Below are 13,056 nucleotides of genomic sequence, written 5' to 3'. Positions count from 1 at the left end.
TGGAGTTTGTTTGCAATCTCTGGAGGCCCAAGCACATCCATTCTCTCTTTGTTTCTCTCTCTCTCTCAAATAAATAAAATGTTTAAAAATGAATAAATAAAAAGGGAAATGGAAACTGAACACAACCATTCATCACTCTTGGCCTCCTTACTGGATTCAGTGTGACAAGCCACCTCCCACTCCTGCTGTGATGCTTTTACCACCATCATGGACTGTATCTCCTCACATGGTAAGCCAAAATTCACCCTTCTCTTAAGTGGCTTCTTGCCAAGTATTTGACCACAACCTTGAGAAAATTAATGTCAACAACAAGCAAAGAAGTAAATAATTCCTGTTAGGGTTACATGCTAGATATGAGAGGGAATAAAGAAAATAATTGAATGCTACATAACTTAGGTGCATACTAGGAAGGGTTTCTGCAGAGATGTTTGAGGTGAAAATTTTGTTTGTTTGTTTGTTTTTTGACAAGGCTGACCCAATGATGTTTGTTTTTTACCAGGTATTTTTAAAAATATTTTCATTTGTGGCTGGAGGGATTGTTTAGTGGTTAAGGCATTTGCCTGCAAAACCAAAGGACCCAGATTAAATTCCCCAGGACCCATATTAGCCAAATGCACAAGGGAGCACACATGTCTGGAGTTCGTTTGCAGTGGCTAGAGGCCCTGGTGTGCCAATTCTCTCCCTCTCCCCCTCCCTCCCTCCCTCTTTCTCTCTCTCTCTCTCTCTCTCTCTCTCTCTCTCTCTCTCTCTCTCTCTCTCTCTCTCTCCCCATCAAATAAATAAATAAACAAAAAAAAATTTAAATATATTTTTACTTCTGAGGGAGAGGAACAGGGGAGAGAGAGATGTTTCACCAGAGCCTCTGCCACTGCAAACCAGCTCCAGACACACGTGCTCATTGTTTTGTGCATCTGTCTTTCCATGGGTACTGGAGAATCAAATTAAGGGGAGCAGGCTTTTCAAGCAAGCATCTTTAGCTGCTGAGCCATTTCCTCAGCCCCCTCAATACATTTTATTGAAATTTTACTACACAAATATACTGTGAGTTGACCATGATGCCCTCCATTACTCTGACCAGTCTTCCCTTCCCCAACTCAATTCCAGTGGACCTATTTATTCATGTCGTCATCTCTCCTTTTGATTTCTCCTTCCTTTTTCAAAGGGTGCTTTACTAACAAAGGTTTTGAGAAGTAGCAGAGCCCCAGAAAGCATTTTCCATATTGTATTAGTAACACCATGATGATGGATAGTTTGTGCAGAAAAGGTTTCAGTTACATAGAAGACAATTGAATTACTTCAATCATATCAATAGCATGAAGTTCTGCTATTATGCTCAGAGCAACACTTTCTGTCACCATATACCATATCACACTATTGCTATGGGTTTCTCATAAACCCAAGATGTGGGAATTAGAACCCTTTTAGAAATCAGAAAGAATTTTATAAGTGACTTAGCAAAATATATGAAATGTAGGTGAGGGAGATAGCCCAAATGTTAAGAATGCTTGTGCAAGGATGGAGAGATGGCTTAGCGGTTAAGCACTTGCCTGTGAAGCCTAAGGACCCCGGTTCGAGGCTCGGTTCCCCAGGTCCCACGTTAGCCAGATGCACAAGGGGGCGCACGCATCTGGAGTTCGTTTGCAGAGGCTAGAAGCCCTGGCGCACCCATTCTCTCTCTCTCCCTCTATCTGTCTTTCTCTCTGTGTCTGTCGCTCTCAAATAAATAAATTTAAAAAAAAATTAAAAAAAAGAATGCTTGTGCAAAATATGAGAACCTGAATTCAATCCTCAGCACAAATGTAAAAAGCCTAGCATGGTCACGAATAGCCATAACCCTAGTGCTCAAAGGGAAGGAGACAAGAGGATCACTGGTGCTGTCTGATCAGCTAGTCTAACTGAAAATTGGAGTACTTCAGTTTCAGTGAGACACTTTGTCTCAAGGAAATAAGGTAAAGGATCAATAAAGGACACCCAGTGTCATCTTCTAGCCTCCACACATACGTGCACAGTGAACACATGAATACACCACATTCATGCACACACACCACACACACACACACACACACACACACACACACTCCACAAAGGAAAATGCAGGTGGGCATTATATACCTTCCTCATGAATACACCAGTAATTATAGCTCATTTTTTATCAAGATCTATCTATGCATCTATTTTTAATATTATTATTTATTTGAGAGAGAGAGAATGGGCACCCCAGGGCCTCTAGCTACTGCAAAGAACTCCAGACACATGTGCCACTTTGTGCATTTGGCTTACATGGGTACTGGGGAATCGAACCCAGGTCCTTAGGCTTTTTGGGCAAATGCTTTAACTGCTAAGCCATCTCTCCAGATTTAAACATTTTTTTTAATTATTATGCTTACTATAACTTCTACCTAATTCTTCCCACAATAACCATAAACAATAGTTTCCTTCCCACTCCTCTCAATTTTTGAAGATTGTTATAGTCTTCCTATTTACTCCATTTTTTTTTTCCTTTAACCATTTCCCTTGGGACAGATTTTGGACCCCTGACCACACTAGCTGTTCCCTGATCCTTGTGAACCCTCTGCTTCTCAGAGGACATGGAGCCTATGGTGACATAGGTAATGAGAGTTCATAGCACAGATATTGGGGAATTACAGTGCTTCTGTTGAGCAAATGATTGCTCTTATTAATATAACCCAACAAAGCATGCACCCTTTTGCCAAAACTGCAAATTGTTGGTGCAAAATTATTTTTTTCTGTGGTTGCCACCAACAACAAAAAGTTAATTAACTGTCAAGCATATAACCCACATCCTGGGCTTGTGCAATGGATTCCTTTAACTTAAATTAAGGAATTTACATTTATTCCTGTAACAACTGCATCTTGTTGGTTTTGGCTCAGAATGCATCTCCATTGGATCCCTGTAGGTTGAAGGTCTAAAACTGAGCAATACCCCAAACAGACTAGATCTGTTTTTCCTTCCTTATTTCTGGTAATATACTCACTATTCTCATAAACATTTTTCTTTACTTCCTCCTTAATTCAACCATTCATCAATTCCTAGTGTCAAAATTACTTCTTTCACATTTCATTAAAATCACTCTTCTTATAACTTCTTATTACTGTCTGCCTATAAGATAGCATAACTTATGGTTCCAAAGAATGAGCTGTGATATTAAATTCTTACCAAATCCTACCAGATTACATCAAAACAGATGCCAAATAATTCGTGAGTTACTTTCCTGCTCAATAAATTCTATGTGCTTCAACTTCCAGATAACCTTTTTTGTTCTTTGTTGTTCTTTGTACACTTTCAGCTATCTGTCTCTTCTACTTCTTTCTAAATTTGATTTATTTAATTCTAATAACTCACTCATACTCTAATTTAACACCTATTGAAAAAGACATGTGATTTTTTTTTTTTTATTTCAAATGAGATATGTGGTTAGGCATCTTAGGGCCCACTAGTGCCTTTGAATTGTAAAATATAGGTTCAATGGACTGCAGTCTTTGTATTAATCAAATGTGAGAGGAGAATGCAAACATTTTCAGATATGTAAAGGATTTAAACATATAACTACCACACACTCATACTAGCATGATACATGGGGACATTACTCACAAGAGTCAAGGAGGCACATGCCTGTAATTGCAGCAATCAGGGTAGGCTGATCATGGGTTTGAATACAGAAAGAGAGTAAAGGAGTGAGAAAGGAGGAACAAAAAATAAACTGAAATGTAGACATGGAAAACACTGACTCCAATACAGGAGGGTAGTAGGGGACAGATGTCCTAGATTTACAGTGCCCAACAAACCTAGATCACAATCAGCTTAGATCAGGTCAGGAGGATGGAGTATCCTGGAGAAAAGTCTCAGGGAACAAGCACATTTGATAAAATGTATAGCATAATTGAGGTTCAAATAAAATGAAATCATGATGATGCAAAGGACAAGAAGGAGCCTCAAAGGGAATGGAACTAGTATTTGGATGAGAAAATAGTCACAATAGATGAACTGATGACATCTAAAGAAAAACAAGAATTCAATTGTGGTTTTAGCTGTATAGAATGTGAATTTTACAAATCATAAAAGTAACATGAAAGAGACAAGGAAAAAGGAAGGTCGAAGTGGGAGACATGCTGATACTATCTTTTTTTTTTTTTTTTTTTTTTTTTTTTTTGAGGTAGGGTCTCACTCTAGCCCAGGCTGACCTGGAATTCAATATGTAGTTCCAGACTGGCCTTGAACTAACAGCCATCCTTCTACCTCTGCCTCCCAAGTACTAGGATTAAAGATATGTGCCACCATGTCTGGCAATTGACATGATCTTCCTACAACATGGGAGCAAAGAAGAGCTATGGCTGTCAAAAGAAGTCCTGAAGGTATAATCATAGTAAGTTTCAAAGGTAGCTACAATGAAACTCAACAAACCTCTGCAATCAAAGTAAGTTTAAAAGGTAATTATGAAGAAACTCAAGACACCCTTGTAACTTTGTTTGCAATGAAAAAGAATGATAGCTAAATTGTATAAGTCAAGGCTCATGAAACGCAGGACTGGGACCAAAACTGATACCAAAAAACTAAAACAGATTTTTAGCATGAATCTTTAATTTTTTTTTTACTTGCAAGCAAAGAGACAAAGAAAGAATAAGAGAAGGAATGGGCATTCCAGGACCTTCTGACACTGCAAACAAACTCCAGATGCATGAGCCACTGTGCATCTGGCTTTATGTGGGTACTGAGGAATCGAACCAGAGCCATCAGGCATTGTAAGTAAATGTCTTTAACCTCTGAGCACCTCTATAGCCCATGGTATAAGCTTTCATAAAACTACTTTTTCTTAACACAACATGCAGTGTTATTTTAATAGAAATAAATTCAAGCAGAAGAAAAAAATCAATTTTATCAGATCTTAAATTCATTTGCACATAAACTCAACTCACCATTATAAAAATATAAACCCTGTTGTCTTTTAGCTATCACTGTATTTTTTGAAGCTACTACTAAGTGAGGAACATGTGACTACTGCTACTATTTCTTGTAAATATGTACTTGGAGATAGAAAGCTTAAATAACTTCGTACAAGAAAAAGGAAAGTAGGAAGAAGATAAGAAAGTAGGTTTAGCCAGGCGTGGTGGCCCACGCCCTTAATCCCAGTAATTGGGAGGCAGAGGTAGGAGGATCCCCTTGAGTTTGAGGCCACCCTGAGATTACATGCTGAATTACAGGTCAGCCTGGGCTAGAGCAAGATCCTACCTTGAAAAAATAATATGGGGCTGGAGAGACAGCTTAGCAGTTAAGGCACTTGCCTGCAAAGCCAAAGAACCTCAGTTCAATTCCTGAGGACCCACTTAGGACAGATGCATAAGGGGGCTCATGCATCTGGGGTTCATTTGCAGTGACTGGAGGCCCTCACACACCCATTCTTTCTCTTTCTCTTTCTCTTTCTCTTTCTCTTTCTCTTTCTCTTTCTCTTTCTCTTTCTCTTTCTCTTTCTCTTTCTCTTTCTCTTTCTCTTTCTCTTTCTCTTTCTCTCTCTCTCTCTCTCTCTCTCTCTCTCTCTCTCTCTCTCTGTCTCCCTCCCTCCCTCCCCCCCCTCCCTCCCTCCCTCTTTCTCTCTATTCCTCCCTTTCACTCTCAAATAATTAAATTTAAAAAAAAGAAAATAGGTTTACATTGTAATTTCTGTATCTTGTATTTTCAGTCATCATAAGCTGCAATGAATTGGGTGCCCATACACGCTTTTCATGCTGATTACAGTATGGAATCAAACAGGAAGAAAACTGTCATGAAGATCCCTTACCCTCTCTCAACCTCAAGATCCTTAGCAGCTGGAGTTTCACATGCTCAGGCAGAAAAGCATCTGGGATTCATTTATGTAATTTGCTCTTTAAGAAGGGTATTTTTTATTAAAAATATTAACCTTCTTTTAAAAGCTATTTTAGAAAAGAAATGGCTGCCCTCTTCCTTGTCCCCAGAAGCGCTCCATTTCAAGGCTGCAGCCAGCTCTAGGATGCCAGGAAGGAACTCCCTTCCTGCACACTCTGTCTTTATTCCATATGCAAAAGCTTCAGGACAGTCCTGTGGGGTAGGGGGTGGCTTGCCTGGATCCTCAAGCCCACTTCCAGATGTAAGCCCCAAAGTATACCCACAAACCCAGGCTTCCAACCCCTTTCCAGATGACAGCCTCCAGGAAGATGCATCTGGCAGGGACTTAATCCCGATTCCAGATGTGGGCCAAAGAGCACAGGAATAAATTGCAACATCTTTTCCTCCTCGTGTAATGCCCTGAGCAGGAAATCCTACCCATACCTCTCCAACACTACTCCACATGGTCTCCAGAGAGCTAAGTCTCCATAGATCAAAGTTTTATTGTCCTCTTACTGCCTTTATCTCTATTTTTCTCTCCTCAATCATGAGTCTCCTCACCTGGGTCAAGAAGATTATCTCTGGACACATGTTAGAGATTTGGTTGTTTTGAAGGTTTAAAGTCTTCAGGCCAGTCAGTTTCCCTAATGTTGAGGGCATCTTCGATATCTTCTTCCCACTCAAAGTAATGATCTTAGTGCTTTCACCACCCTTCAATGCTCTTACCAGCAATCTCTCAGCCATGATCTTTGAAGAGGTTACTATGAGAGAGTAGAGTTCTTTATTATCATCTTTGGAATCTCTATTTGCTGATTTGGTGTGTCATGGAAACAAAACATTCTGAGATTCACTATGGTGAAAGTGGGAGGCATTAGAAGGTTTTCTATGTACAATGGAGAGATGGAAAATGGTGCAGGTTGAAGCAGGAAGTGTACAAGAAAGACCTTGGATATCATATGCCAGACACATGGATGTTATCAAATACCAGTGAGATCACATCAGGGCACAGAGCCAAATTTTTGGATCTTCCACATTTAATAAGAAATTTTTAGTATCAGGGGAAAAATCTAGAGTAGACAGAAACATATTCAAATATTAGAAAGTAAAAGTTCATTGTGACCTTTAAAAAAAAGTAATCATACTTGAAGTTCCTGGGACATCTACATAGTCTGAAAGCTGATAAGGGGGAGGGGGAAAGGCAAGCATTTATTATGTTCTTTGAGGACAAAATGCATTTCAGTATAGCCAAATAGTTGATAAAGTTCTTAGTCATAAAGAAACTAAAGTTTCTCTTTTCAGATGGTGGTTACTGAGGAGACTCAAAATTCATCAAATTGCTGAGAAGTAACAGTGGACTGTTCAGTGCTGAACAGTCACTTAACACTGTAATATCTCTCTCATAGCCTCCTTACAATGGCTCAGAATCATAGAGGAAGAGGTGGTATAAAGAATGTAAGAGCCAAAGGGTAGGAAGGAATGCTCTAGAATGCTTTCAAAAGCAGAGTGGCCTCTACATTTATGACCTCATAGTGGCTGTTGCTACCGACACAAGACTTGTACAATATGAGAATATAAAAAAAAATCAAAATAGAACAGTGACTCATTGGAAACGTGTTCAATGGAAGGGAGACAAAGAAGGGGGGACAAACAAGGGTTGTAGGGATATTACAATAAGGGTATTGTGTATATGTATGGAGGTTGTCAATAAAGCATAAAAGAAAAGAAATTGAAGCTAATAAAGAGAAAAATAGCCTTAGGAAAATTCATGATTTCTACAAGTTCTAATGAAACAAAGGACCTACGCAAAGATTTTAATTGAATGCTAAAAGTACATGAAAGGTTGATAGGAATTATGTTAATAACTTATGCAAAACTACTAATTGAATTTCACCCTCACTTAAAACTGAAACAATCATAGTATGGAATGGGCTGGGAAGGGATACAACAAGAAGTACACATTATCACCTATGACATGTTCATGTCTAAAAGCTGACTCTGCACTGGGGATATGGCTCAGCAGTTAAAGGCACTTGTTTGTAGAGCCTGATGCCCATGTTTGATTTTGCAAAAACCACATAAATCAAGACGTACAAAGTGGTTCATGTATCTGAAGTTCATTAGTAGTGGTAAGTAAGACCTGGCCTGTGCCCATTCATATTCCCTCTCTCTTCTCTTTCTCTCTCTGTCTCCTCACAAGTAAATAAAAATATAACAAAAAATAAAAACAACCTGAGTCTAATCACTGAGTCATTGCTTTGGGATCTAAACAACCATACAGGAAAATGTGAGGATCAGCCAGAGTTGAAACTTGCAGGGAAGCATCAGTCAATGAGCCTAGAACAGATCATTCTCAGTGAACTTACCCAATCACAGAAAAAAAATCACCACATAGTCTCACTCATCTACAGCACCTAACCTTAATCTACCCAAGATACCTTACATACCCAGCAAGCATCTCATGGACTAGACACTAGGATGGAGGGGGAGGGAAGAGAGGGTATTGAAGGGGTGGGAAACACTAATCTAGACCCAAATGGCAATGGTATCATAAAATTCTACTTCCTAAAAGGCAAACCAAATGGCTGAACCTTCACCAGGCCCTTACAGGAAACACCTAAACCACAAGACACTGGAGAGGGTAGGATCAAGTCTAACCTAAATCTTCTACATCTTCCCTCCCTCCCTCTCCCCCCCCCCTCCCTAACTCTTGTATATTAGTTATCTTTTTCCTCATTTTCTTAGTGCGCACTGACCTGTAACTACCAGTACCAGCATGGGGCTATCATCCACAATGAGCTTTTGATCAGAGAAACCTACAAGGTTTCCTAAAAGAATGACAGATTTCTGTCAGAGTACTTGATGACCCACCAAAGATCAGTGGTAACACCCTATTGCTGAAGACTCCATATGAAGCTGACACGTATAATGGAATGGCATGGCTGGAAGCCAGGAGAGAGTCAGTCCCCAGACAGTCAGCGTGTCTAGTGCCAGAAGGCGCTACATGGGTGACTGGGGGAAATGACCAATATCTGTCCAAGAAAATCATGGTCTAACCTACTTAGCAACAAATAACCTGTTGTGATGCCCATACAAGTGCAATAGTGGCATACAGCCATGGTGGGGATCCATCTGCTCTTGATTTGGCTAACTGATCCCCTCAGTGATGCAGGACCCATAGCTGGAGGTGAGAAGCAAGTCAGAACCATATTCAAACATAAGCCCACTCTATAATATCAAGCTACCATCAATCATGGGGTACAAGAGGGCCTACACCTATTAAACTGTCTATAAAAAAAGTAAGGGTTATCTCATTTGTCCTGTTGCTAACTTACTCTCCTTTAGAAATTCTGCTTCTCTTTTTCAAATAGATGCGGATCCTAAGGAGAGAGCCACCCCATCATACCTCAAAAAGGCCCAGACTGAAACTAAGGAAAATTGGGAAAACAAGCAAAGGTGCTGTTTTTCTGATGAACCGGATGCCAGCATGGGGGAGGGGGGTTAGGAGATCAACACAGAGAAAAATCAACTCCAACCTAATCAGAGAGCCAGAGCCTCAGAGGCTCCCAACACCTCATCACTGAAGCAGACCAAGAATGAACCCAACATGGCTCAGGGGGATTTTGTGGAAGAGGGGGTGGAAAGTATGTCAGAGCCACATGTTGGGTCATGAAAGGCAAAGACATTTATCGTGCCAATAACTGTGGGCTAACTCCACAATGCACAACCCATATACATCAACAAGGAGGGGCCATTGGGGAGGGGATACATCACAGATGAGCCTAATAATGGTACCAAACTGCCTGTATTTGCTGAATAGAAAATTAGTAAAAAAATAAATTAAATAAAAACCTAGAACAGGGAAAATTTTATAGGGAAAATCGCATAAGATTTCATTAAAAAAAAAAATCAATGGCAAACCAGGCTTCATGATGCATGGCTTTAGTTCCAACACTCAGGAAGCTGAGGCTAGAAAATCCCTGAGATGTCTGAGGCCAGCCTAGGCCTACAGAGTGAGTTCCTAGCTAGTCTGGGCCAGAATAAGACACAGCCTCAAAAAACACAAAGAAAAAAAAAAGTAAACAAAAAAAAATGAAATTCATTTTTTTTTAAAAATGTTGTGAACCTAAATCTTAAATGAAGCCAGATGTGGTAGTGCACACCTTTATTCCAAACACTAAAGAGGCTGAGATAGGAGGAATGCAGTGAGTTTGAGGACACCTTGAGACTACATAGTGAATAATTCCAGGTCAGCCTGGGCTAAAAGAAGACTCTACCTCAAATAATAATAATAATAATAATAATAATAATAATAATAATAATAAGCCTTAAATAACAGCTAATGGAATTATCTGTACATGGACTGAATCACTACTTCTAAAGGATGTATGAGTCAATTAGGGAAATAAACATATGTGCTGAATACTAGAAGATAAGAATTAGTAATTCTGTTGTATGGTAAGAGCACTTCATTTATACTTGCCTAACATTTATAAATGCATACTGAAACTTTCAGGTGAAGTAAGACAAGATCTTTGTCTTTAAAATAATATGAAGCTGAGCATGGTGTAATCCCAACACTCAGGAGATAGAGGTAAGAGGAAAATTGTGAGTTCAAGACCAGTTTGAGGCTACAGAGTGAGTTCCACGTCAGACTAGACTATAGCAAAACCCTGCAACAATACATATACATATATACATATACATTTGTTAATCTGGGGTGAGCATGGGGGAGAAACTAATTAAGATGGACAAAATGTTGATAACTATTGATGGTGAGTAATAGACACACAGAAGTTCATTATTTTAATCTTGCTATTATTTTGAGGAGTTCAGAAAGACGAAAAGAAGAGGAAGCTGGAGCAGTGATATTTGATTATCAGAACATCATTTGCACACAAATATTAGGAGATCTGGAGGCAGTTGGGTTACAAATGCCCAATGTTTAAGATGGCTGGCTCCAAATAATTAAATATTATAAATTTCATTATGCAATGAACATTTGTGAAAGCAAGCCAATCCTTCTTTTGGAATTCAGACATCACTTTTTTCATTTTATACCAATTTTTTTCTTTATCAGTTACGTACATACTCGGTATGTAAACAGCACATGTTGGTACCATCCTTACCCTCATCCCTGCCCTCCCCTCTCCGCAGGGACCCTCCTGGTTGGGGATTCCATTTATCCCCATGGGGATTGTGGGTCATGAATTGTGGGGGTAGCCATCAGTTATAGGGAAGAGGCAATGTCTCTGTACATAATGTCCCAACTTGTGGCTCTAAGAATCTTTCCACCCCCAATTCCACAAATTTCCCTGAGCCATGTTGGGATTGTTTTAGGTATGCTTCAGTGATGAGATCTTGGGAGCTTCTGTGTCTCTGGATATCTGGTTAGATAGGAGTTGAGTGTTCTCTGCGTCTATCTCCTTGCCGGTGCTAATACCAGGAGCACCAAGAAACAGCACTGTTGCTTATTTCTCCAATTACTCTTGGTTTCATCTAGGGCTCTGGTAAGGCATAATGGGCTGATTCACTCCTCAGGTTCTACATCCATCTGAAAAAGAGAAGCAGATTCTCCAATAGTGAATGAAGTCAGCACCAGATAAATGTGATATCATTATTAGTTTAGAGAGAATTTAGGTGTAGGCCCTCTTGTAGCCCACGATTGGTGGGAGCTTTATATGGGAGAGCAATCACATATTTTGGATATGATTCTGACTTGATTTCCCAGTTCCAGCTATGGGTACAATTTGACTGAGTGGATCCATTAGTCAACCCAAGAGCAATTGGTTACCCAAAGTGGCTGTGTGCCACTATTTCATTTGTGTGAGCATCATGTCAGCTTGTTTGCTGCTGAGTAGCTTAGACCATGAACTGCTTGAACTGATGTTAAGCATTTTCCACTAGTAGCCCATGTAGCTCCTTCTGGCACTAGACAAGCTGTGGACTGGCTCTCTTCCAGATTCCTTCCAGGTCTCTCCATGTTCTATACCAACAACATATGGTGTCTTGGGCAGTAGGGTCTGACCATTAACCTTTAGTGGCTAATCAAGTGCTCTGACAGAAGTCTGCCTTCTGTTGGGAAACATAGTAGATCTCACTGATCAACAGCTCAGTGTGGATGTTAACCACATCCTGGTACTGGGAGTTATAGGCCAGCACCAAGTGAATAGTAGGAAGAAAAAGATAGGTAATATAAAGGAGTAAGAGAGAAAACATAAACAGGAGAAAATGAAGGTTAGTCTTCATCATACCCTTTCCAGGGCCCTTTGATTCAGTTGTTTTCTCTAAGGACCTGATGATGGTTCAACCTTTTAGTTCACCTTTCAGGATATAGATTTTATGGTACCAGTTCCATTTGGGTTGAGTTTTGTTTCCCCCCACACATACACATCCTTACCCTCCCCTCCAGCCCCACCCTCCCTATTGTCCAGTCTTTGAGATGCCTATTAGTATGTCAGCATCTTGGGAAGATCCAGGTTAGGAGCCACAGATGAGTGAGACCATGATTGTCTTTCTGTGATTGGGTGAGTTCACTGAGAATCATCTGTTCCAATTTGACCATTTTTCTACAGATTTTATTGTGTCATTTTTCTTGTTGCTGTGTAGAATTCTTTTGTGTAGATATACCACATATTGGTTATCCATTTGTCTAGTGATGGACATCTGGGTTGATTCCAGTTCTTAGCTATTATGAATCAAGCAGCTATAAACATGGTTGAGCAAATCTCTTGGAAGTGATACATGGAGATTTTTAAGGTAAATGCCCAGTAACGGAATAACTGGGTCTGGTAACTCTATAGTCAACCTTTTTAGGAGTCTCCATATTGCTTTTCATAGTGGTTGTACCATATTACATTACCACCAACAGTGAATGATGGTTCTTACTTCTCCACATCCTCGCCAACATTTGTTTTCATTAGAGTTTTTGATATTTGCTATCCTTATGGGATAAAGTGGAATCTCTTAGTTGTTTTAATTTGCATTTCCCTAATGGTTAGGGATGTTGAACAAGTTCTTAAGTGTGTGTTTGCCATTTGTATTTCTTCTTCTGAGAACTCCCTGTTCAGTTTTCTGCCCCACTTTGTGAATTGTTTGATTCTTTATAGTTAGGTTTTTGAGTTCTTTTTAGATTCTAGAAATTAGGCCTCTGTCAGTCAGCTGTATGGCCAGAAAAAAATTTCTCCCATTCTGTGGGC

The 13,056-nt window shown here is 39.7% G+C and overlaps 1 protein-coding gene across 1 annotated transcript in view; it reads right to left on the bottom strand.

Moving 5' to 3' along the window:
- Lrrc69 (leucine rich repeat containing 69) overlaps nt 1-6,604 on the bottom strand; it is an 85,206-nt gene extending 78,602 nt beyond the window's left edge. The window contains exon 1 of the mRNA XM_004657027.2: nt 6,422-6,604. Within this exon, the coding sequence (XP_004657084.1) occupies nt 6,422-6,604 (183 nt within the window). The remainder of the gene's footprint in view (nt 1-6,421) is intronic.
- Between the last annotated feature and the right edge of the window lie 6,452 nt (nt 6,605-13,056).

The sequence above is a fragment of the Jaculus jaculus genome, chromosome 2 (genome assembly GCF_020740685.1).
Source record: "Jaculus jaculus isolate mJacJac1 chromosome 2, mJacJac1.mat.Y.cur, whole genome shotgun sequence".
NCBI classification, from domain to species: Eukaryota; Metazoa; Chordata; class Mammalia; order Rodentia; family Dipodidae; genus Jaculus; species Jaculus jaculus.
This window is presented reverse-complemented; position numbering and strand designations above follow the sequence as displayed.